This window comes from Leuciscus leuciscus, assembly GCF_965113295.1.
Source record: "Leuciscus leuciscus genome assembly, chromosome: 22".
NCBI classification, from domain to species: Eukaryota; Metazoa; Chordata; class Actinopteri; order Cypriniformes; family Leuciscidae; genus Leuciscus; species Leuciscus leuciscus.
The window spans coordinates 7,210,787-7,238,520 of record NC_138746.1 but is presented as its reverse complement, the minus strand read 5'-3'; the positions used below and the strand labels follow the sequence as shown (position 1 = coordinate 7,238,520).

Sequence of the window (27,734 nt, the reverse complement as noted above, 5' to 3'; positions counted from 1 at the left end):
CTGAAAAACACAGAGCTTATAAAGGCAGAGTTAACAAGATAATGAGACAAAGCTGAAAGTAATGAAGCATAATGAGTCTATACAAAGGTTTCTGGGATATGCAGTTCATGATGAGATTGGATTGGACTAGGGAGGAGTGCCCTCTGGTGGAGATAAAGGGCACTCCAGCTTGTGGATGTGACATTATCTTCCCTCCAGTAGACTTGTTAATAAATGAACCACTCTAGATCATGAACAAAACATTCAGAATGATTTTGTGAACAGAATCAACTGATTTATTGAAAAAGATATCTTAAAATGTCTCATTTTGTGTTCCACATAAGAGAATGAGTTATACAGGTTTGGGAAACTATGAAGGTAATTGAATGATAATATCATTTTCATTTTTGGATGAACTATCACTATATTTTTTCTATAACATGACCAAATCAAATCTGTCTAAAAAGGCAGCTTTTTAGCTAAGAGGACACAAGCAGCAGTTAAGGCCCAATGTTGGCCAATTTTTAACCGCGACCCGATTAAATGTCGAGACAGTTGACAGCAATTAAGGTACTTAGAGAACGGCATTTACTCAATCGTCTCTTTCTGTTGCAGTTGGTTTCTCCGGCCCAGGTCATTTCAAACCAGTCTTAGGGAATGAAAACAGGTTGGCTGTGCAATTGTGTGCCGGTCTAATAATGTAATCTCGTAAGTCACCAGGGACAGGCTCATTTTTTCAAAGCAACAGAGAAAGTCCATTACCCTCTGTGTTGCCTACCTTATGGTGCCTTTTATTTCTTAATTGAAACTCTTGGCTGTGTTATAGCGGACAGAAACAAGGCTGTAGAGGAGGGGAGAGACAGCAGACAGCCAGATCCAGAAGCCCTCTCTTCTTTGCCACCTTCGGCAATGACGGGTCTAAAAATATCTACAAGCTTCAATGAGCATGATCTTTCCAGTGAGGACACTATCACCATCCTCACTCATCTCACAGCTGCAAGGGAACTAATAAACAGTGGCACCAATGCAAACAGTAAAATTATTTGCAAATTGTCAAACTGTGTTGCGACGGATCCATCATTGCTTTGTAAATACAACAATAACTTGATGACCTCACTGCCTGTTAGAGAGCCCAAACAGTTATTAGATTGAGGGTTAAGATGCACCATGTTACAGCAACTGAATTTCAATTGGTATCATCTTCACAGAGCCAGTAATACAGGGAACATTCTGTGAAATGGGTATTTTTCATATTTATGCCTTCAGAAAGGTAATGTAATCAGAAATGTTAATGTAATGGAAAATCTATCTATCTATCTATCTATCTATCTATCTATCTATCTATCTATCTACTGTACTGTATCTATCTACTGTATCTATCTATCCTATCTATCTATCTATCTATCGTATCTATCTACTGTATCTATCTATCTATCTATCTATCTATCTATCATATCTATCTATCTATCTATCTATCTATCGTATCTATCGTATCTATCTACTGTATCTATCTATCTATCTATCATATCTATCTATCTATCTATCTATCTATCGTATCTATCTATCTATCTATCTATCTCACATACTGTACATCAAAATGTGTATATTACTATTTTTTATATATGTTTGGTTAAATAATTTTGGTAAACACTGTTATCAGTTATTACAAGTTTTTACAATCTCTAGGACACATTTATCTAGGACACATTTCTCAATACTTAGGTCACCTTTTTAAAACTATTCACACAGTCCTAATCAACTGTCATCTCGGCACAGCAGTTCATTTCACTTTCAAACTGCACTAAAACTACCAAAACATTTCATCTCAAATCAACTCATTTTCCAAAAAGTTTTCACCCAACAAGCACGCTTTCCCACTCATTAAACAATGACCTAAATACAGACAACATATTGCATGATGCATTAGACAATGGATACAATTTCATTTTTATACAAAAGAATGAAAGACAAATAATGTTTCTGTTTAGAATTCAATCAGGCAGTATATTTTCATGGTCCATGCTTACAATATATTACAGTACAAAATTATTCATAATGATTCCTGTCCCCTTTTGTATAGACAGTAATAGCATCATTTAATTACTTTTCTTAGATTTAGAAAATATTCCAATACGGTATTACTGCAGAAGTATAGCAAATTGTTGTCTTGCGCCATTTTGTATTTTGTTAGGTTTTCAACGTTTAACAGTTTTGAAAAGAGTGTGGTAGGTACATAGACCTGTAAGTACATCGAGTTTTGGTGAAGGTTGTTTCTGAGTGAGAAAAGATGGTCACACTTTATCACACTTGATCCACAGTTTAGCCCACACAGACTGCAGTTGTGCTCACTGCGTGAAGAGTTTTTTGAAAAAGTATTGAGAAATTGGTCCTAGCAATTACAAAAAACTGTAATTGTTAACATAGTGTTTACAAATATGGATACATACACTCACCTAAAGGATTTTTAGGAACACCATACTAATACTGTGTTTGACCCCCTTTCGCCTTCAGAACTGCCTTAATTCTACGTGGCATTGATTCAACAAGGTGCTGAAAGCATTCTTTAGAAATGTTGGCCCATATTGATAGGATAGCATCTTGCAGTTGATGGAGATTTGTGGGATGCACATCCAGGGCACGAAGCTCCTGTTCCACCACATCCCAAAGATGCTCTATTGGGTTGAGATCTGGTGACTGTGGGGGCCATTTTAGTACAGTGAACTCATTGTCATGTTCAAGAAACCAATTTGAAATGATTCGAGCTTTGTGACATGGATGGTGCATTATCCTGCTGGAAGTAGCCATCAGAGGATGGGTACATGGTGGTAATAAAGGGATGGACATGGCAGAGTCCTGCACGGGTCCGATTTTGTAAATCCGCACCCGCCCGTACCCGCAGTGTTTCAAACCGCATCCGACCCGTTATCCGTCAACAGCACTAATTAAAATCCGCACCCGACCCGACCCGCTTAAAATAGAACCGACACCCGACCCGCACCCGAAATAAAATCAGTTTAGCCATTCACATTATAGACACAATTACAAAAATGTTTATTGCCAGGTCATACAGAAGTTATAACGACAATTAACACAAGGACAACTTCAGCCGAAACTGTCAAAAGGCCGGTACATGATGGCTAAAGTTAGTTACCACAAAACTGAGTAGCCTAACAGACGCTACAAAACTATATCTGCCACGCAATTTCGTCTAGCCTACATCTGACAATTTTGGGTTCAAACACGCCCTGCACACCACACATACTGAACAGTGTTACATTTGAAAAATACTGTTCGATAGAACTGCTTGGTTTGTTACCACAGTTATCTGCGTGCTTCCTCGGCGATGAAGTTCCACATGTGCGGCTATCCAACACGAAAACGCATGCAGCAAAGCCTTTCACAATATTGTTTTCTTCAGATAACTCCAAATTTCTCCCACACACTGGACTTGCCTTTTGATGACGTATTGTCGACAACTTTACAATCTCCACTAGCTATTATTTTCTTCAACAACTCAGCATCCATCTCGACGACTGCAAGCAGATCGCGCGCGCGCGGTTATGAGGAATTTTTAAAAGTGAAAGTAGCCTAGGTAACGCTATAGATCCTGGGAGGGCGTGGCGCGTGGGCACAAATAAACTGATGTGGATTTTAAATTATTTTATCAACTTGAAATACAGGAATATTTTTGTAGAAGTGTGCCTAAAAATATGCATATAGTTTTACGTTTGCATGTGATTGTTTTAAACCCGTGTTTAGACCCGTGTTTCCCCGTGTCCGACCCGACCCGCACCCGTATCCGACACAGTTGGATATTTTTCACCCGTTTGAGCAAAATTTGCGGGTCACCCGGAACCCGTGCAGGACTCTAGGACATGGTCAGAAACAATGCTCAGGTAGGCCGTGGCATTTAAACGATGCCCAATTGGCACTAAGGGGCCTAAAGTGTGCCAAGAAAACATCCCCCACACCATTACACCACCACCACCAGCCTGCACAGTGGTAACAAGGCATGATGGATCCATGTTCTCATTCTGTTTACGCCAAATTCTGACTCTACCATCTGAATGTCTCAACAGAAATCGAGACTCATCAGACCAGGCAACATTTTTCCAGTCTTCAACTGTCCAATTTTGGTGAGCTCGTGCAAATTGTAGCCTCTTTTTCCTATTTGTAGTGGAGATGAGTGGTACCCGGTGGGGTCTTCTGCTGTTGTAGCCCATCCGCCTCAAGGTTGTGCGTGTTGTGACTTCACAAATGCTTTGCTGCATACCTCGGTTATTTCAGTCAAAGTTGCTCTTCTATCAGCTTGAATCAGTCGGCCCATTCTCCTCTGACCTCTAGCATCAACAAGGCATTTTCGCCCACAGGACTGCCGCATACTGGATGTTTTTCCCTTTTCACACCATTCTTTGTAAACCCTAGAAATGGTTGTGCGTGAAAATCCCAGTAACTGAGCAGATTGTGAAATACTCAGACTGGCCCGTCTGGCACCAACAACCATGCCACGCTCAAAATTGCTTAAATCACCTTTCTTTCCCATTCTGACATTCAGTTTGGAGTTCAGGAGATTGTCTTGACCAGGACCACACCCCTAAATGCATTGAAGCAACTGCCATGTGATTGGTTGATTAGATAATTGCATTAATGAGAAATTGAACAGGTGTTCCTATAATAATCCTTTAGGTGAGTGTATGTTTTAGTATAGAACGACCCAGAAACTTTTAGCCTGTTGTATTGAATCCAAGCACAAATTGGAATAGGCTATAATTTTTGTTTATTTTCACTGATACCCTATAGTGCTTATGTAGCATTTATTCCTCCTTGTTTTATTGTTTTGCCCATTTTATTTATTCATACGTTTGTTGCTGCTATGCATTTTAAGTGCTCTATAGCTGAACTTCTCTCTGGCGATCAAATCTAATGTTCTTCAATGTGTAAGTGCAGTGACGATGTTTAACAACACATCAGTTTGATTTTTTCCATCACGACAGAGCTGACTAATTCACAAATCAGATTAATGTCTATTATGCATTCGCCTCAAGGTGGGAACATCATTTGGCTGTAATCTCCAAGAGACCCTTCAGCTTCCTGACAGGCTACTGCTATTGTCTGATTTCTTGCCCGTACAAAACACTTCCAGTAAAAGGGCCTGTGAATATGAACCCCCACGTTTCATTCAGTGCCTCTGAGCCCTTTTGTTTTCCATTTCCTATTCCCACGTTCTTTTGTGACAGCTTCTCAGCTGTTGTTTCGGCTCCTTTTAAATTGTTGCTTCTGATTATGCGTGTGTGACAAGCCCAAACATTCTATCTCAAAAATCTCAATTGGCTCTGACTGATTTTCATTTGAGCTGTCTATTCCCAACACAGCATTGATTTTTTAGTAAACACTGCCATCAACATATGTTGATTGTAAACTTCTCTATACTGAGGGAAATGACGGCTCACAGATATCTGTCCGCTCTCTGATTCCCTCATGAAAAATATAGAGCGGCAGATTTGTTACTTCATTGGGCTAATTGAGTGTGACAGGCAAAGAGCAAGGAAGAGGGAGGGTGATAAAGCAGCACACAGAAGCTGCCAAAGGCCACACTGGCAGGACAAGCTCACCCCAGGTGCTCATGGGGGTTTCATAGGATGACTAGTGTTTGCATGAGCAGTAATGCTGCTAAGGCCAGCAGGGCATGGGAAGACGGGAGACCGGAGAGAAAGAAAGGCCAATGATCACTCAGACTTACGAGCTTTGGCGAGGCCACTGCTTGGGGCCGAAACCCACGGCAATGTGACATAAACAAGGCTAAACATTTGCTTTCATTAACTGAGCGTGCATTTGGAATGGCATGCATCCGGTTACTAAACAAATCAGACTATTTCAATGAACACTTATGGGGATATTAAAGGGATAGTGTAGTCAAAAAAGAAAATTCAGAAAATGTTTTCTGTGGAACTTTTTTTTCAATGGAACACAAAAGGTGAGTTTTTGTAGAATCACCATGCAGATATTTTCCATAAAATGACAATTCATAGTGACAATGAGCTCAGGTTTGGAACAACTTGAAGGTAAGTAATTAATGACAGAATTTTCATTTTTGTCTGAACTATCCCTTTAAGACATAAAACTGAGAATCATGAAGCATTAGAAGTATTTTCACTCTTAGAATAAAAGTTCATATAGAACCTTAAAGGGTTCTGTCAGGCAATTCATTAGGGCAATGGTTCTTAACCATGGGGTGGGGCCCAGGGGCCTCAGCAAACTTCAAATTATGGGTACTTCACCACTGGTAAAATGGGCTTTCAATAAAACTCAGCTGCCTATACAGTAAAAAGCCGGGGAAAAATGTCCGTTGAAAACTTCAACACCCATAATGCACTGGGCATGTTGCTGCCTAATGCCTCTCCCACCATTCTGCTTTGGATACGCTTACCAGAGTCAAATACTGCCTTGCTTTAGTAGGAAATACTTCTCAGAAAACTTTTAGTCATAATGATGTCAACTTTTTGATGTCGACGTATTGTTCCCGGGTGCATGAATTCAAAGAGTAAACGTTTAGCGGAAGTGTGTTACTTTCGGTTTCCAGTGAAGGATCCATTGCGGTGTAGGCAGTGGCCTTGTGAAAAACCTCTGTGTTTTTAGTCAACATTGCAAACTGGATGACCATGAACAAAGGCCAAGCGGAGGGGGACAATGAAAGAAACTGCCGTTTTCACGGACGCAAAGTTGGCAAAACGTCATCCGGCAGAGTTTTGCTGACAAATAAACATGAATTTCTGAATTTACACATTGTTCATACTACCGTTACACCTAGAAGTAGCCTACCACATTTCAGCTTAGTTAGGAGGGTCTTTGAATATTGTCTCGGACAAATGGAAGTCAAAAAGGTTGAGAACCACTGATCATTTGATGGATTTTGTCTTAAAATAATTTTTTTTATTAAATCTAAATGAATTAATTAAGAATTAAACAGCTTGTAAACATAATTTATCAGTACAAAAATAACTAATTAAACATGAAAGTATAAAGCAATAATTTAAGACATTTTTTCTTTATATTGAACCTTTTTTGTCATAAAGCATTCTTTAAAGTTGAGTCAAGAACCTTACGGTTTTATATAGAGCCGTAAAGTGTTACAGGAAAGCTTTTGTCGGCATACTGCTGCGAGACATATTACACGGCTCTGTGGATAATACTTGATTCTGATTGGTCAATCGCACCATCCAGCTGTATGTTATTCCCAGGTAACAACCGCTGAAAACAGATAACGCAGGCTCATCCGGGTTACTGAAGTCAGAAGCACTATACGCTTAGGAACGTTTTTTCTTCGTGGAAGTTTTGCATTTGGTGAGCTAATACAATATTAAAACTCAGTCAAATCAATATTTTGTGTACAGTTATTTAATTATGCCACCCAGAATCGCTCTCTCTTGTTTCATACAAACGCAGCTGCTGCCATATTGTTTTTTACACTGTTGGATTTTAAAATACAAACAGGCATGATTTTAAAACAGTTTAATCTGAAATCAATATCTCCTATCTCCATAATTATTTATATGGCGAAATGCTGTGTAATAAGTGGTATGACTGTATATAGCGTATCTCTTAAATGTCTGTCTAGTTTGAACTTGACGCGCCACCAAACTGCTCTCTCCACGGAAGCTTTACGTTTAAACACCTAATCAAATATTTCAACTCAGATCAATATTTCGTCTCTAATGATTTACTTATGTGTCAAGTAGCCGTGTAATAAGCGGGATAATGTACATCCAGCCGGTTGTTCTCTCAGAATAAACCCCTTCAGGCTGATGAGTTTATTCTGAGAGAACAACCGGCAGGATGTACATTATATCTTATGTATACGCAATTTTGTTCACAAATAAATATATAATTGTTGTATCCATATTTAAACCATATTTTTAAACTCTGTAATCATTTAATGTACCAGACAGTAAAAGGCTCTTTAAGGCCTTTAAAGAGGGTACCTTATTAGAGAGGTAATGAAGAAGCATCTCTGAGCATTCATTGCTGTCTCTCCCTCTTTCTTTTTCTATTTTTCTTTGTCACACTTGCACTCACAGTCTCACACTTTCTTTTTCACAGTCCCAGGCGCCATTGCAGGTCTGCATCCATCCTGGACCCAAATTAACGAGACAGCCAAAATGGTCCCTGGCCAAAAGGAAAATAAACACACATAGACCAGACAATAAATATCATCAAATATATAAAAAATATATGAAGTCGCGTCTGAAAGTTTACAAAGTTTTAAAACCCTTGATGTTTGAAGGCTGTCATACAATGAAAATCACACAATGAAAGTCAAGGTCCAATTTCGTTCTTTAAAATGTCTTCTTTTATGTTCCACAGAAGACAGAAAATCATATTGGTTTGGAACAACATGAGAGTGAGTAAATGATGACAAAACTTACATTTTTGAGTGAACTACACCTTTAGGAGTTATACAAGACAGAAAAACAGACTTGGAAAGTGATATAAGAGACATGAAAGTAGTGCCGGTATTTTGCCATTGTGACCCTTACATAAAACAAGTATACTTCAAATATATTTTATTACGTAAACTTCTGTAAAGTTGAAGTATACGTTAATATAAGTATACTAATATCAACGTTTATACTTATACCATAAGTGTACTATTTCAATATTTATTGGTAATAAATTGTCCCACTTTTTAGTTTATACTTTTAAGTGTACTTTAAATGTGACAGTGTAGATTTTGAGTACTAGTTTATTTAGATGTAAGCTAGTTTACATCTAAGTCTTTCTTTTCTATTGCGACTATACAACAAGTGAACCTATACTGTAAGCGTACTGATAGTTAACTAGCTATATACTTCTTGCTCACATTTTAGTTTATAAAAGTACACTTTGAATTTCTCTTAGTAAGCTACCAGTTTAATTAAACTGAAAGTATACGTGCAAGTTTTTTCAAGGAACCTAATATAAGTTATAGTTAATTATAGGTGTAGGCTACTAGCCTATATAAGACATAAAAAATAACATTTTCTTTTTTTCTACTACAGTAACACTACAATAACCTGACAAGAGATATAACCAGTTTAGACAGAAAGGATCTCAAGCTGACTAGCTGAAGACGTTACTGTAGCTATACCCATTAATAGACGGTGCTTCCTTAAAAATAAATTCCAGCACAGTGCTACAACAACCATAATGACCCTTCACAATAGATAATGCTTTACAATAATCTCTGTTAGAGACCTACATATGGCAATTTATCTGCTCAATAAAATTCCTTACTCACCTATTGAGCAATAAAAACACCATATCCGTGTCACTATTACACCTTTTTAAATCCTCACTTCTAGCCATCTCTGAAAAGCCAAGCCAATGTTCTTTCTGGTTTTATTACAAGCTCTGTCGCGTTCTCTTTTTGCCAACAGATTCTCCTCTATTCAGCGTTTATTTTATACCAGTGATTCCCCGTAGGTTCGAGATTTAGCTGCTCCATGTCAACCGTTCTCACTTATTGTGACAACTAACCTATGTAGCCGAAGCAAATTTTCTTTATTTACGGATATGACGAGACTCGTATTCACGCAATTTCCTCCAAAGGCCATCCTGACAGATCTAAAATATAAACACTTATAATAGGCTTACCATAGTGAATCAGAGAAAGACAAACCATGTTTTGGAAGAAGGATTGATGATGTGTTGACTCGTTTTAATTTTGTTAATTTTGAACGTTACATAGTGTACCTTTAAAAATAAAAGCATATTTGATTTTAAAAGCATAGTTAAAAAAAAAAAAAACATTTTTTGTAGCAGTCCTACTGAAATATTTGACTGCTCAGTGGCATAATTGACAAATCAGAATCAAGTATCATAGAGAACAGTGGAATTAAGCAAATTAGGCCAAAACAGAGTGAAGGACTGCACAGAGTGTGATGGGTGTGCCTTGAAAGCTCTAAAAGCAATTATAATTTTTGGAAAAAAACATAATCCAGGTTTATACAATGTAGGCTTGACTAACAAACTCTACAGCAGCTGTTCACACTGCTCTCACTCTCTCTCTCTCTTTCCCTCCTTCCCGCCTTTTCCATCGCTTTATTTTACCCTTTATTGTCCCTTCTCCCATGTCATATTCTTAAATATACAGCATTTCTTTTTCTAGAAGAATGAGGCTTACCCAAATTAGCCACTCTGGTGCACGGCTGGGCACCATGGGATGGGTGTGCGGCTATTTAAATAATGTCAGGGCCTGCAGTGGGAAGGAGGGAGCAGACAAGCAGACTAATAACTAGATTTCAGCAACATGGCACTCTCACTCTGTCTTTCTCTCTCCCTTTCTCTCTCTCTCTCTGAAGAAGAAAATTATTTCTTGGACTAAAAATACCCATATCCCTGCCAAAAATACTTTCATCTCCAAGCACCAAAGACGTTCTAATTCATTAAGAGCTCCCCCACTGAATGAACCTCAAGCGAAAAAGAGAACAAATAAATTAAGGATTGAGCATTAATTAGGAAAAGGAATAGCCTCGCTGACGTTAACACAAAGCATGTCACATGTTTTCACCATATTATTTGGGAGGGGGCGTCTATATTGCACATTGGTTTACTCTTGTTTTGCCCGGGGCGCCGCTCTTACAGATCATGTTTCACCCAAATGCCTGAGGAGCCTTTTACCAATGGTGTTGCAAAAATGTCATCACACTGTTTTTGTCAGGGATAATACGGCCAATTAGTGTGAACACAGACCCGGGAAGACGAAAACAACACAATTCGCAGGTCATATTTTGGATGGGGTTCTTTCAGGAGTAGGCTACAATATTTTATAGAAGTGAGCAGCCCTCTATGGCATTTCTAGGCCTGGAGTGAAGCATTAATTCTTAATTGTTTACGTCTCTGCAAACACCACTGCAGTCGGCGGTGCATTACTGAATGAAAATGCAAATGGAAGCATAAATAACATAAATGACTGTTAAATGACTGTCAAATGGCCTCGATTAATTTAATTAAACCTTAGAAACCTTTTGATCTGTTTTCACATCTTAATGAGCACCATCTTCATTGTATGTTTTCACAACGCTGAGCATGAGTTTCTAGTCTTACTGGTCGCTATAGTTAGCTGGTTATAGTTTGATCGTGCCACATATGATTTTCTTCTTGGAGAATTTCAAATGTGGGCCAGTGGAAGTCATAAAAACAGCTATGCTTTTTGAAAAACGAAAGGCTTTTTTATAAATAAAAAAAGAGAGAGAGGGAAAAAAATGTATAGGATAACGATTAATATTCAGCCTTGAAGCCTTTGTATTGAGTCGAGCAGACCTACAGTACAGTCTGTTTTCAGCAGTAAAGAACATAAAACCTGAGATACAGTATCCATTTTTTTTTTTTTTTTTTTTTTTTAAACAAAGCAAGCACTATAGAAGGGTGTAAATTATTAAAGGGAAAGTCTGAATTTGAACCCCCCACTGAAAACAGTGCTGACTTAAAGTTTTTGGATGTTATTCTCTCTCTCTTGAACAAGAGCTTAGATATTTTCCGACAAAATTAAACGGGAGGGCAGGGGTGTTATACATGCAGAGCACCATTGTGAAATAATTCTAATTGGACTATTTTTAACCTGCCGTTTCCAGCATATACAGCTTCCTGAATATTTGTTTGGTGTTTATGTTAACGAAGGCCCGAGATTAACATCGGCTATCAGCGCTTATCACCGTCATCAGTGCCATGTTGTGACACCCAGATATGCAAGGGCATTCTCATCAAGAGCACAAGCACACACAGCCATATTAATGACAGAGCTGTTTTTCTAAACCAGTATAAAGAAGAATATTGCATTTGACCATTTATATCAAGCCAACCATCTACTAATCTTTGGCCACTGAGGCAGACTATATGAGATGCATTTTGCTTCAGTGAACATGCAGAAAAACCAACTATGCACTAAAGAATATTTCTTGGTATACTAATTGTAGTCCAAAGCTAAATATATTTTATTTTAGACTTTTTTTTAATTAATCATAGCCATAAAGCACCTTCCTCTGCCTCTGTTTCTTATGCATACTGCATGATCCCTCACTACTAACAGTACATAACAAACATTTATGATGCTGATAGTAATACATTCATTATGCATTCATTATACAGAATACATATACACATTGTGTTTGAACCTATATATATATATATATATATATATATATATATAATATAATATATATATATTATATATATGTGTGTGTGTGTGTGTGTGTGTGTGTGTGAGTGTGTGTGTGTGTGTGTGTGTGTGTGTGTGTGTGTGTGTGTGTGTGTGTGTGTGTGTGTGTGTGTGTGTGTGTGTGTGTGTGTGTGTGTGTGTGTGTGTGTGTGTGTGTGTGTGTGTGTGTGTGTGTGTCCTGTACATTTAGTAGAATTGACAATAGAGTTGACAATGATATTATTAATATTATATATTCATTATGGGATATAAGACCATTTTAAGCCCCATTGTACCTCATATAAAATAAGTTATTGGTATGTTACATAAGTGTGTTTGTGCTCTCTTTTTTTCCTATCCTTGTGGGGACCAATTGTTCCTATGATTATAGTGGGGGGACACTGTGGTTCTTACAATATAGAAGATAGCTGCACATAGATATTAATTAATAACTTATTTCACGTGTGAAACTGACAAAAGGTGTCTGTAAGAGGTTGGGTTATGGTTAGGGTGTAATAATTATAATTATATTTGGCTTCATATTAGACCTAATACCATCATCATGTGAGACAACATCATAGCCTAAATTGTCTGATCTAGGTCTCCACCTAGTGACCATTGAATGTTATAACGGTTAGTTATTTTGCATTCAACATCCTATATGCATTAAAATCATTACTACTTCAACCGTTAATCATCATTCTCATTAAAATGTAGCTGTCCAAAATAGACGACGATCTGTAATTCTTCTCAATAATGAGTTTTAGCTTCATTGTGAGTCTATTGAGTCCCAGCGTGTCAGTTTACAGACACATGGCAGTAATTTGACCTCCCGCTGACTGCAGTGACACAGGAGGCAATCTAATGACAAACTAATGACAGTCAGTCTCCTGGCAACAGCGAACGCTGATGATTACACCTGCGGCTTCCATCTGCATAATCCCACCACATCTAGAAGAGAGATGCTGCGTTTATGGAAATATATTCTATTTATTGGTTAATTGTTTGCTTTTATAAATCATTAATGGAGGTGGAACGAGAACCTTATCGTGTGATACTTCTCAAGACACCCTGTGAGAGTTCACATGCAGTGAGCAGGTGGCGGTGCAGAAGTATGAATCTGCCCTGTGAGAAGGGTCCAGAGGGAAGGTATGACTTTGAGAGCATGGTCGAGACAGACAGACGTGCCTTCTCCAAATTCAATCCTGGAGCCCAGACACCAGATGAAAACTCTTCTCTGGTGCCACTGCGTGACTATCTGACTCTAATAGATCCGTGCTCCGGTCAACTGAGTGCAGGGGCACAGGTGCGCCTGGAAGCAAAGAGCAGAACACCATTCATCGAAACTGTTTACACCCCGTCTGATCTGTGGGTTCCGGCAGGAGCACGAGACAGGCCTCAGACTCCTCTAACCAGACCTTCAGCTCTGATATATGACAAGTCTGAGCACAAGAGGTGGAACTCCAGGATGAAACCAGAGGCAGCATTGAAGGCAAACCTTGGGGGTAACTGCAACCTTTTTTGTTACAGGCCTGCGTGTTTGGAATGACTGCAGCATTGTGTAACAAAAAGCAATTCAAGTTTCAGACTCTTACATATTTATTAACGTATTCTGTCTGCTTTGTCATCAGGTTGGACAAGTGCACAGAGTACTGAACACCCCTCTCAGGACAGCCATGAAATAAATGCGGTCAGTAATGCTCAATTATTCATCCCTGCTACTGTATTATTACTCTTGTATGCGGTTTGTTCGAAGCTTTGTCACTTTTACAGCACTGAACATTAACTATTCATGTGAAATGTGCCTTAAAGAAATAGTTCACCCAAAAATGAACATTCTGTAATCATTAACTCACCCTCATGTTGCTCCAAACCCATATTACTTCTAACTCTCTGTCTCCCTTGGAACATAAAAAGAGAAATTTTGAAGAATTGTACTGGTCGCTCTTTTACATGCAGTTGTTACAATTAATGGGGACTAAGCTTTCAATCTTCAAAAATGACACAAAAGCACCATGAAAGTATAAAAAAATATATACAAGTCGTGTTACTATAGTCTGAGAATCTAAATCATAATTAACTTTAAACTAGCTTTAATTTCTGACCTCTCCTTTACCCTATTTACATCTGATATTAAGATGCGTTTTGGTCATTGGATCACAAGTAGACGAGGCAGACGTCCACTTTCAACCACTTCTGTCCAGATTTCTTCGATTGGAGGTTTTTTGAAACCTCAATCGAAAGCGGTGAAATCAGGAATGGTGAGAGAACATTTTGCTTGGTACGTTTAATTTCGTCTTTAAAGCAAACTTGGGTCTCCGACAAAGTTTAAATCCCATCTGAATAGCGCACTTCCCACAATGTTTACGCATTAGGCCAGTATAGGGCAGAGTAGATGCCGGTATTTTGTGGCTGTTCGAACTCATTCGACCACATCAGCGTTAACCCAGTTGAAAGTGTTTTCGACTACCTCTGGAAGTGGTCGAAAGGGGACAATCTCAAAATGTTTTAGACCCCGTTTACGTCTACTTGTGATCCGGTCAACCAAAACGCATCTTTAAACCAGGTGTACACAGGGCCCTTGATGCATCCATGAGAGATGTAGCTATGTTTGATTCCTGAATGAATGAATCATTAATTTGGCCGTTTTCAATAAATTGTTTGATTGGTTGACTTCAATTTCAGTCTTTAAAAAAAAAAAAATTTACACAAAGCATTTTATGGCTTCAGAAAATGTTGAATAAAGTGCATGCAAAGAGTTGTTTAAACTACTTTTATAACGGCATGCTTTTGCCTCTCTTTTTTTTTTTTTTTAAACATATAAGCCGTGCTCCAGTCCCTATTAAATGTCATTACACACAAAAGAGCTACAATTATTCTTCAAAATTTTCCTTATTGTGTTCCATGGAAGAAAGAAAGAATTTGTAAACTTAATTTGTATGTTATATTTGCCCTATTATGTCACACTTTTTGAAATTTGTGAAGAATTCCGGGTTGCCGAATTGTCGGGATAATTCCGGTTCGTGTGGCTGCGCGGAAGCGATAAAAATTCTCCATTTTCACTGTAAAGCCGTTTTGGAACATTGTTAAAAGCGCTATATAAATGAAGATGACTTGACTTGACTTTTAGACCATAGGACATTTGCTAATAATATGCCATTGTCTTTTTACCATCCCTTCCTAGGGTCCAGGACCATCTGTATTTTTTGATAGCAGAGCAACGGCAGCTCGACAATACATCTACACTTCTGCAGCCCAAAGGTCTGAATACGTTTGCTCTAAAAGCTCCCTTAACAGCAGAATAACAGCAATTTATCTTCCAAGAGTCTCTACTTGACCAATTGGTGTTTTCTGTACCATTTGTATGTTTACACGTTTGACAGGCACTTTTATCCAAAACTTACAGTGCACTCAAGGTATACATTTGTCAATTTTTCAAACTGGAAGTTGCAATGGTCTTTTCTTGAGACTTTTTTTTGTCCATCAGGGATTGATTGATGGTTGTGGTTTGCTATTGCCGTGATGTCATGTGATTGACAGGTTGTCCCGCTCTCTTGCCAGTAAACACGTCATCAGAGAAGAGAAGTCATTGCAAGGGGGAGGGGAAGTTATTTTGATGAAATATTACGGGACCACATAAATTAAAATAATAATGTTGTGTACTAATAAGTCCTTTATAATAACTACCACAATATTTGATTTCATGGTGACTTCAAACACCCATGTAAAAAAAAAGATATAGTAGATGCTAATATGCCAGCTGAGTGTTCATATGTCTTATGCATGTGACTGTGTGGATATGCTCTGTAATAGAGGTTATGAGAATGTAGACTGGGACTCAAAGTTACCTCCTCGCCACAAACCACCCACAACTACACTGGAAAAAATGGCTGACCCCATGAGTCAACGATTGGTGCTGAAGCGATACCACAGCAGACCTGAGCCGTGGCAGGTGAGTCTGCTGCACTGGAAGTGAGGTTATTCTGCTGAACATCTGAGACATTCAGAGAGATTTCTTTGCTTTCAGGCTATTGGATCCCATTGGAACAAACATCAGTTGCGTGCCACATTTAACACAAGGAAACCCATCAGCTTGTAAGTGATTTAAATACAACTGTAATGCATTAGGCAGACACTTTTATCCAAAGCGAGTTACGCTGCATTCAAGATACACTGTTATCAGTTCTTGCTTTTCCTGGGGAATCGAACCCATGACCTTGGAATTTTTAATACCATGCTCTACTGTTTGAGCTACAGCATTTTATCTTTAGGTTCTGAGTTTGTATAGTGCACTGTGTATAATAAATTGAGTTGTTTCTGACAATTGCTTTCGATTAACAGCACCAGTCCATTTCCAAAATCAGGCCATGTACCTTTATATTGGTAAGCAGATGCAGAGATCTTTAGTAAAGTTATTTCTTTACACAAATGTTTGTTATAAACTACTCAAAACAAATCAGTTGCATACCTGTCAGTGTATTGCTGTTCCAGTACATTTATTACCGGTAAGCCTTTGAGAGATATTTGTGATCTCTCTGTACTGTACAGCGGTACGGTAGGCTCTGAGAACATGGACAGTGTGGACGTCCCAGAAGAAGACTTCGTCCCTCTGACTGTTCTGCGGACCACAGTGCCTCCTCACACCCCTGCCAGCTAGTATTAGTCTGATCTGTGTAGTTGTGTATACATCATAAGTTAACCATTCTACAGAGCTCTTTATAAGGAAGATGTTTTGTTTTTTCTGTAGCCGAACTACTATACCTGGTTACACTGGAAAAGCCAAGTTTGACAGACCACAGACCTCAGCTGACAGTCTGCCTTCTTTACCGTATACTCCACAAACAGCAGGGTAAGTCATCACAACATTTCAGATTTAGATAGTTTGCTTTGTCTGCGATGGACTGGCCATCTGTCCAGGATGTTTCCCTGACTATGACCCAAGACTTTGGGATCAACTCCATCATCCCGCAACCCGAAATAGGACAAGCAGTTTGGAAAATGAATGAAAATTATGTTATTGTCTTGACAAATAATCACTTATGGTCTTTCTATCCTTCTTCATTTATAAAACTCTTAATCAAAATCTCATTAAATATAATGCAACAAAACTCATTCCCAATATAATGCCAAAAAATGGCAAAAAAAAAAGTTGTTTTAGTGCATTTATCTAACAGACAAGAGTTACTTTGCATCAGCATTATTATAATAAACTGAAACCAAAACTGCAATAAAACCATTTAAAAAAAGAAAAGATTTTTGATGCTTGAAATAAAATAAACATTAACTGAAATAAAATACAAATTTAAGGCAGTATTTCTTATTTTCATTTATTTTAACTTCACTGTAAAAAATATATATAATCAGGTTATGACAACGTGTTTTTACATTGCTTTAACTCATCAAAATAAGTTAAACAATTTTCTGCTTTTTTTTTGACAAGTTATACAAGATTCAACACATTTTTAAGTCAGTTTAATTTAATTTAAGTTTAAATGAAATTAAGTAAACATCCAAGTTGATTGTACTTACAAATTTAAGGCAGCAACTATTTTTATAGTGTTTATACTGAAATAAACTAAAACTGAAATAAAACTGAATAAAAACTATGTAGACATTTAAAAAAAAAACTTACAATAACAGTGACAAAAACAAACTAAAATTAAAATGTGAAAATAAAAAAATAAAAATAATTATAATAATATAATAGTATCTAAATGTCACTAAAATAACACTGCTCTGTATTAGAACCTTATGACAATCACCATTGACAATAATGGGAATTACAAAAAAAAGTCAATAGTAAAATGCATATGATATAGTAACTGCAGAATTTGCAATGTTTGCCATGTAAATATTGGCAAACTGACAAAAATCTTAAAGGTCCTAAAAATAGTATGCCTAATCAATTTCTTTATGCAAAAAAAAAAAAGAGAGAAAATAAATAAATTTGAGACCCATCATTTTCATGACATTCAACCTTTAAGACCTTTAGGCAGAGAAATGCAATACAGACCTTTTTATTATTATAGCCAACATAACACCTCACTGTACCACTTTTATCTCAGTAGGTGGCAGCAGTGCTTTGTATTCAGAGCGTTCTTTTGTGAGTCAACTTTTGTGGTCAAAACCACAAACACACTCAAATTCCCTGAAATTATTAAATGATTTATAATTTTATAAATCAATACAAGAATTGAATACTCTAATATAAATCTTGCATAATTATCTGGTCAGAATACTAAGTAAATGTATTTACATTTGCTTTAAACATAATAGTGGTAAAGTTATGATCTAATAAATCAAGCCTAGTTTGTGTCATTGCACATTCTAATAGTGCTGTAGTAAACATGCCCTGTAACAGTAAGCACATCACAGGATCACTCTGAAGAGGCGTTTCCCACAAACCATTGCAGTCATTTATCTTCTGATCTCTGTTTCTGTTTCTGCCTTAGTATGTGTCCTGTCAACTTATTTTTTCAATCTCCTGCATGTTCCCCTTCTGTTTGAGGCTCTGTGTCTGCCCTAGTTTTATGCTCTTCAACGCTCTGCTGCATGTGGCCACGGCTGGAGGTGTGTGAAGCATCATTTAGTAGACCCCAACATGACGTGTCAAGCTGAACAAAGTTCAGATCATCTTATAAAGCAGACAAGATAAGTAAAGAGACGTGGAAGAATATACTTTGTCATATACTAAAGTCATGAAGCATTGTTATTTTCTGTGGGTTTGTGAAGAGTCAAATCAGCCAGACACTACCAGGAACACAACCAGCCCAACAGCACTCTTCCACCCTCTGTCTGCAACGTAAAACGTCCTCGGCTTTCAGAATGAGTAGGAATCAGGCATCAGCAGCTCGAGTAAAGAGGAAGAAGGAGGAGGAGGTGTTTGAGAGAAGCACTGGAGGAAAACCAAACTCCTCACCCAAGGACCGGGTGGTTTTTTTTAAAAACGTGTTTCCTAGCTGGGCCTCAGAAGAGCTGGTTTACCGTCTTTTTGGAACAGACCTCTCCAGATGGCCCTATCCAAAGCTGAGCTGCTCTTGTTGCCGGTGGTAATCGTGGTTTTTACTCAACCCAGATCCATTTTCCTGGAGTCACCGGTGCTCTGAAATCTGTTTCCTTTGCCGATAAAACAGACCTCCCATCTCTTTTCCTTACAGCAGAAAGTCAGCACCTTTACAACTTCCTCTAACTCTCTCCTACTCCTTATTTGGAGATAATTCAAATGTCTCCAAACTGTTTTTATTCCTCTGCCGTTTTCGTCATAAGACAGGCTCTGACATAGTTTGCTTCCTGGAAAATCGGACACAAGCGAATAACTTCATGATACTCCCTTTTTCTAAGCATTAGTAAATTCAATTCAATTATAGTAACTAATTATAATTAATTAAAATCAATTATTTAATGTCTTTTTTAACTACCCACCAATAATTTTTGATTAACTGAATATTCCAGGTTCAATGCAAGTTAAGCCTGTTCAGCAATATTTGTAGCATGTTGATTACCACAAAAAGTTAATTTATTTCATTTTAACCGTTTAATTAAAAAAAGAAAATCGAGGTTGGTGAGGAACTTACAATGGAAATGATTTAAAAGCAGAAATGTTGGGCTTATAATTTTATAAAAGCACAAACATGAATTCTGTTCATTTCTGTATTATTTGAGATGTCAAGTTGTTCTTGTTATTGTTACAGCTGCATTTTCACTCTAAAACCAGCATGTTAACATGCATATTGTTTATGTCGTGAGGCTATATGACTAAAACGGTGTATTTTAACATTTACAGATTAAAATGTCATCAAGATTATGCCACAAGTACTGTTGATTGAACTTAACATGTATTGAACCCAGAATATTCCTTTAATGTGAACCTTTTCCGTTTTTAGAAGCCGTCCTGGTACCTGGAGCTCCCCACACTACGGACACAAGGCCCCTCTATCAGGAATGATCACCAAGGTCCCACCGGGAAACCCTTACTTTCATCCCAAAGCCCCGGTACTTTCCGTGAAATAACTCTAAAAGTACGACATGTCCCTTAAAAAGAAGAATAAATTATGAAGAAGTGTGGGAAATGAGAGCCTCCCTTTTCATGAAATCCAATCTGTGTTTGTGAATAGATCTATAATGATGCTATGTCAATGACTGATTCTCTGAGCTCTGAATAATGAGATGTTTTATTAGCATAATTTCCCTTGATTTAGATGAGTGCTTCTGAAAATGTGGAGGATGTGCCATTGTCTTAAACATTCGGTGTCGGTGTGGGTGTGTGTGGCTTATGTATTTGACTATATGTGTGTCCATGCGGATAAATGAGTGCATCATTTTCTCACAGATCCTCTTCTGCATTCTTTTATTGCCTTGGTACATTCAAAAAGCACTTACAAACAGCTTGTGGAAAGAACTACTTTGTGGTTACGCAGCAATGGCAATGCAAATAAAACTTCGCCTGATCTGATCTTAAAAGAAAACAAAAGACATGCATTTCTGAAATGCTCTAGTTTTGCACCCCAAGAACTGTGGTTTGGAGAATAAAAGAAAGAATACCAGTGCAGCTTCACCTGCGAACAGGAAATAGGAACATGCTGGTTTCCTGTTTCCCCCTTTGTCGTCTTTGCACTTCTATGTTGAAAACAGTCCGCTCTGGAAGCAGCTCAGTTGAATCCACCAGTCGAAAACATAGTAAGAATCAACATGTATTTATGACTGAAAAGGTGCTAAAAACCAAACAAATGAATTTATAAAAGTCGGTACACAGGAGGAGAGGAAATTGTTAGATGTCATTGTAACTAATGCTTTGCACTATGTTGAACATCATATCTGTTTTTGGGCAGTGGGAAAACTTTCTCTGTTTTCAGTTAGTTTGACAGCTGAGCCATGGTGGGAATAAAACCCTCACTGCGGTATTTCCAGAGATGGAGATGTGGTTAACAGATAACTAACGTCCATCTTGGGGCCAATGAAAGGGATCAGACTTGTCTTTTGTTTCAGGGTCTGAAGCGCTTTCTCTAAGGTGACCTTCACCCCATCGCTATGAGCCCGCTAGACAAAGTAAAGACCTTTCCGACATGCGACAGACTCAGCACGATAGATGCAAGTTGCTGAAACAAGTCTCTTATGTTTCTGAGATGTTCCTAGTTCTCTTTTGATATAGAGATCTACATCTACAAATAGGCACAAGTAATGTCTGAGAGTTATAAAGGTGCTGTCACATTAATGAAATTTCAGCACAAAAAAAAAAGTCCATTGTCTATTGGCAATAGTGTAGCGATGTATAAAAGACAGAGGCTCAAGCAGCATAACAACCTTTTCTGTTGGTCAGCACAGTTCATTTGTGTGACCAACTTGAACCTGTTGCGAAATCTTTTACCCTCTCGCAAAATACCAGATTGTGTGGATTCATATTGAAATGGCTGAATTTCACCCACAAAACCCACTGAACAATGATAAATGTGACTGCACCTCAGCTGTTCTAAACTGTAATTTATCAGATCCAGACAGGATGTTAATCAAAAGTCATTGATCAATTGCATATGAGCCCAGCATTTACACATTACTATTTTTATTTTAATAACTTTCATTATTTTTCATAATTTCATTACAACTAAAAGTGTTAACATGTCCAAATAATTTTTTTATTAATATGATTGACTTTGAATCATTATATCTATAACTAGTGTCATTTTATTCATTATATACAGTGGGAGGATTTGTTGTCTAAGGTATTGTTTTAAAGATTGATACAGAAGTAACAGGAAGAATAGATTCAGAAGGTTTTACTTTTTTTGGAATAAGATGCACCATTTACATTTAGTCATTTAGCAAACGCTTTAATCCAATGTGGCTTATAAATGATGAGAGCAATAGAAGCAGTTTATTGAACAAACTTGATTAAGCTATAAATGCTATTGAAGGGATAGTTCACCCAAAAATGAAAATTCTCACCCTCAAGTTGTTCCAAACCTGTATGAATTTCTTTCTTCTGCTGAACACAAAAGAAGATATTTTGAAGAATGTTTCTAACCAAACAGTTGATGGGACCCTATTGACATCCATAGCACTTTGGTCAACTTGTGTATTTTTTTCAAATGTGCTAAAGAAATAAATACAGATTGATTGATAGTATTTTTTCCATACTGTGGAAGTCAATGGGGTCAATCAACTGTTTGGTTACCCATATTCTTCAAAATATCTTCTTTTGTGTTTAGCAGAAGAAACAAATTCATACAGGTTTGGAACAACTTGAGGGTGAGTAAATGATGACAGAAATTATTTTTTTGCGTGAACTATCCCTTTAATGTGATTACCAATCTCTACCAACATGTAATCCATAATTTGAACTACCTAAATAAGTCTAGGTTATAATTTATAATTTAGGTTTTGCATTAGGTTTGATAGTACATGTCAAGAGAGCATTACAATTTTCCAGTCTGGATAGAACAAGAGCTTGGACATGGAGTTGTGTAGCATGCTCCAAAAGGAAGGGCCTGATCTTCCTAATGTTGTATAAGGCAAATCTGCAGGACCGGGGCAGTTTTAGCAATGTGGTCTGTGAAGTTTAACTGATCATCAATCACAACTCCAAGGTTCCTGGCGGTCCTGGAAGGAGTTATGATTGATGAGCCTAGCTGAATGGAGAAGTTGCGATGAAGTGTTAGGTTGGCTGAAACCACAAGCAGTTCTGTCTTTGTAAGGTTGAGTTAAAGTGATGGTCCTTCATCCAGCAAGAAATGTCTGTCAGGTAGGCTGAGATGCGAGTAGCTACCGCCGGATCATCCGCCTGGAATGTGTCATCAGCCTAGCAGTGATAGGAAAAGCCATGTTTCTGAATGACAGATCCTAGTGATGGAGAGGAGAAGTGGTCCAAGCACTGAGCCCTGAGGCACCCCAGTAACTAGATGTTGCGATTTAACCACCTCACCCCTTCAAGACACCCTGATTGTAGGACCTACATGAGAGGAAAGACTTGAACCACTGGAGTGTGGTTCCTGAGATGCCCAGTGTCATGAGGGTTGACAGGGGGATCTTCTGGTTAACTTTCAAAAGCATCAGACAGATCCAGCAAGATGAGTACCACTGATGAATTAAGTAAAATGAAGACAAGGTGCATTTAAAAAAACTAACTGAAACTGAAAGTAACACGAACGTGTTACAAAGCATGAGATAAGGAACCATGCCAAATTTGCTTGAATCTACAAATCTTTGAGCTTTTTTATTGAGTGTTGTGACTCTACCTGAGTCCTTCAAGTGCAGTGCTGTATCAGATAAGCTATCGAGCAAGTTTACTACATCAGACAATCCACACATATGGAGCTTATTATGTGATGCTAATGTCAAAATGTATCAAAAGTATTCTGAGGTCATAACATAGCATTGTGAAAGAACCACACAAAAATAAGTATTTATTCATTGATAATCCCCTGTAATTATAATTTGTGTGAAAAGGCACAAGTCATTTGTGTTTTGTTGTCAATGAATTGTATGTAGGTATTTTTTCAGAGTTTTGCAGAAATGTAGAGGCATGTTTTTTTCAATGAGTCTACATCAATAATGTTTTGTAATAACTGGATTCAGAATTCAGTAACCTAAGATACTAAAGCTACTGCAGCTGCTGTTTTCAGTCAACTTGAGAGATCCCCAAATCACTATATTTTGGCTAGTTGCCTTTGACATTTGAGTGTACACAGCAATGCCTCCTCTGATATTTAACCTCTGTCCTATTCTAAGTATTAGCATCTTTTTTCTTTTTTTTTGCCAAGCTCACTGCACCATTCAAAAAGCACCCCCAAAATTAAGAGGATGATCATTTAAACTATACTTTTCTCCACTCTTCTCAGTTCCTTGAGCTTAGTCTTTTTCTTGTCTACATCGTATCATTGGCTCAATTTTCAAGATGGGGTCACAAACATAATGACTGATTCAGCGACAGTCCTTTAGGGTCTTCACCATACTCGCTCGGCCGAGAGATTAATTTCCCTCCCGCCGCTTAGCTTTTTTTTTTTTTTTTGTCATTTCCACATAAAGAGGCTAAATGTCAAGCATGCCTGACTCCCTCCAGTGACATATCCATTCCCGCAGATAATTACCATAAGGAAATTGATGCTTTAGTGTGCAGAGGGGAATTTAATTTACTCTGACATCCCCTGCATAATACATTCCCAAAGAAAGTGAGATTTTTCAGCCCCAGATTAAGAATTTAAATACAGCAGACTATTAAGGTGATTACCAATCTCGAACATCTCTGACTTATTTAGCTAGTTAAACCAATTATGGATTACATGTTGTTAAAGCTATAAATTAGGGGGTGTGAAAGCTGCTCAAAGATCCATAAAATAAGCAATAAGAGGATGTCTCTGTTCTTTCCTCGTTGGTTTACTTCGCTACTGGATAACTTAAGATATGTTTAATAGCTCTTGTTTCTCCAAGGTGAAATTGGTGAATGTTCATCCTATTAATTCCAAGAGTTAGCGCTTAGCAATAAGTGCTAGGAATTTCTGCAATAGGTATCTAACAATGAACTACAATTTTTTTACAGCTTTTATTAAGCTAAGATAACTTTAATTTATACTATTGCTCATTGTTAATTCATATTTGTCGATAATACAAAGCTAAGGTTAATATATACTTTAATTAATAACTTTATTTATTTGATATCAAAATGTATATGTAGAAAATTAACATTTACAGCATTTATTTAAAAGAATACCATTCATTATTATTTTATTTTAGCAATTGAATTATAATGCTGACATAGATACCTATTGTACAAGACATTTTCTCAAATGTTGTACTTTTATATTTTCCTGTATACTTTCACTTGTTATTTACTCCCCAAAATGTATGCCTGCAATTTAAAATCACTTTAGAAAACAAGAGGTACGTCCCAATTTGCATACTTATGCATTATTCTATGCTGTGTTGTGGTATAAATAGTGTGTTCACACTGAAAACTCCAAAAAGAAAAAGTGCACTTTAAATACTTAAATATTAACCGGAAAAACGAAGTGTGGAATGTTGGACACTTCATGCACTCAACTGTCACAGCTTTCTTTACGTGGCCAAATCAGACTCTGATGCTGGATGACAAAAAAAACGTATAAAATTCAAACACTAGACTGCTGAGAACACAGTGCATAGTGTAAGTGCATAATCTTCAGAAAATGTAAACTATTATCACAAAGCTCAATATATAAAGTAAGATCTACAGTATATTATATCCAACTTTATCCACATACATACACACTGAAAAAAAAATGGTGTAGAAACGTAATTATTAAACGTTAATTATTTGTATAAATTTGTATTATTTGTTTTATCTACAACTTTGAAATTATAATTTTTTTTACAAAAGTGATAATACTGTATATAGTATACTGTATATTTGTCCCAAAATGTATCGACCAGCTCTCTATGTAAAGTTGGTTAAGTATCCAACTTCATCCGCATACATAGAGTACACGTGTAAAGCAATTTATATTAGGCTAGCAAATCTCAATATACTTAATATCGTCACAAAAAGACAAAATTACCCAGCTTTAATCTGCTAAATCGCAGATTACATAAGGCATAGATATTAATATATTAAGAACATTAACATTGTGTTTTTCTGTAATACTGCTTTGAAACCATATGTGAAAAAAGCTATATAAATACATTAGGCTATTATTTATTTAATTAATAAATAAAAACTTTCCAAAAATACGAAAAGCTTTTTACTCTATGGCATTACTAGTGTGTGTATATATATATATATATATATATATATATATATATATATATATATATATATATATATATATATATATATATATATATATATATATATATATATATATATATATATATATATATATAAAGAATATGCATATTCTTTATATAATATTACATTAAATTTAAGGTAACACTATTTCGATAGTCAACTTTAGACATTCTATTACTGACTATTAGAAACTTTGCAACTACATGTCAACTAACTCTCATTAGAGTATTAGTAGACTGTCTGCTTGACATCTGCTAAGACTTTATTTTATATTATAAAAATGTTTTAATATTATATTTTATATGCTCCCCAACAGACATTATACTGACTATAAGTAACTTTGCAAGTATGTCAACTTATACTTAAAATTCCTTATAAAATCTTTGAATTCTTTATAGAATAGAATGCTAATTGTGATAGAACTCTATGGATTATAGCACAATTATATATGAAACAATAGTGGATTTAACATCAAAATGTAACATCTAATGATACATTTTATGTTTTAAATGTAACCTTCTCCCTTTACAAACTTTGGTCAGTTCAGTAATAATTTATGCAAATGTGCATTACTTATTTGAAAGAATTAAAAGAGCAGTTTCATGTCTATCCTTGTATTGTTCAACTGGTCGAGCTTGGTATGGGATTTAGAATGTAATTAGTAATAAGTAATAATACAGTAATCTAATTACACTGTTGAAGATGTAGTTAGCTAGTAATTAATTACTTTTTTTAGAGTAACTTACCCAACACTGAATAGCGGAAAGAAAAATGAATGAATTGAAAATGTTAACTTCACTTATTAATGTTTAACACAAAACAGTCCAAAAGTTTATTGACTGAAGAAAATACATTCATTATCATAATCCCCCAAAAGGCTACACAAGCTCACACCCATAGCAGTTTTGGAGAGTCATCGTGCACCTCCATGGCTCTGCAAGCCTCTTCCCCGCTCTGGTGTGACTGGAGCAAGAACACAGTTTGCTGAGTCACTCTACACCAAAAGCATTCCCTCAACGTCATCTCTGGAGATTAGACTGTCCCTTTGTAATGCCACAGACAGTTTTTACTCCGTTTATTATAATATCAGAAGACGAAAACTTTCTGGTTCTCCAGAGGGTCACTAACTTAAACAACAGGTTGTCCTGAAAAAAACAAGCCACCATAATCCAGGGTTCCCGTTTCACCCCACACCCAACAGCCTGAAAAAGTCCTCCTGGAGCCTGGAGATAAGAGTGGCCTCCTGACTCAACATGACTCAGCACCAGCAGCTCCTGAGATATGGCTACCTGGAACGGTCAAACTTTTGGATCACTGGGGGGGAAAAAACTCATTTATAACGCCAATACCACAGCCATGAGGCAATGTACCGGAAACGTCATTTAAAATATAATGACAAAACATGGGAATTAAATCACCCTATTTGTTTAAGTCAAAATTGCTTTCTAACTCATTATTTATTGACTATTTCTATAAATATTAATGCAAAAATTATATCTCTTTGGATGGTAGCAGTATTGTTAGTACATCCATTCTGATGATATATTTTAATAAAGTAATATTGAACAGGTCAGTTTGTACCGTAACAATCTTATGTCAAAAGAATGAACAATTTAATTGAAAAAAAATAAAAAATACCTCATTCAGAGGTAATTTAAAAGTACAACCAAACTCTATGCAAATAAAAAATAGACTTGGGCCCGGTTTCACAAACAAGGTTTAGATTAAGCCAGGATTAGGCCTTAGTTAAATTAGGGCATTTCAGTCGATTTTTTTTAATGTGTCATAGAAAAAAAAATCACTGGTGTGCATCTTGAGACAAACCATGGC

General features: G+C 36.9%; 2 protein-coding genes across 4 annotated transcripts in view; one reads left to right on the top strand and one right to left on the bottom strand.

Moving 5' to 3' along the window:
* Nucleotides 1-27,734, bottom strand: part of klc1a (kinesin light chain 1a) — a 137,303-nt gene that overhangs the window by 21,280 nt on the left and 88,289 nt on the right. The window lies entirely within an intron of this gene.
* On the top strand, nucleotides 13,124-23,264 carry spmip7 (sperm microtubule inner protein 7). Of its 3 annotated transcripts, none has more exons than XM_082154012.1 (9): nucleotides 13,124-13,656; nucleotides 13,783-13,841; nucleotides 15,336-15,412; nucleotides 15,965-16,103; nucleotides 16,179-16,246; nucleotides 16,493-16,534; nucleotides 16,700-16,807; nucleotides 16,899-17,000; nucleotides 20,035-23,264. In XM_082154012.1, exons 1-9 carry the CDS (start codon nucleotides 13,125-13,127, stop codon nucleotides 20,159-20,161), a joined length of 1,254 nt encoding a protein of 417 aa, XP_082010138.1. In that variant the 5' UTR covers nucleotide 13,124; the 3' UTR covers nucleotides 20,162-23,264. The 3 variants fall into 3 exon arrangements, with proteins under 3 accessions (XP_082010138.1, XP_082010139.1, XP_082010140.1); XM_082154013.1 differs by having other exon boundaries at nucleotides 13,129-13,656; nucleotides 16,700-16,803; XM_082154014.1 differs by lacking the exons at nucleotides 16,493-16,534; nucleotides 16,700-16,807 and having other exon boundaries at nucleotides 13,132-13,656.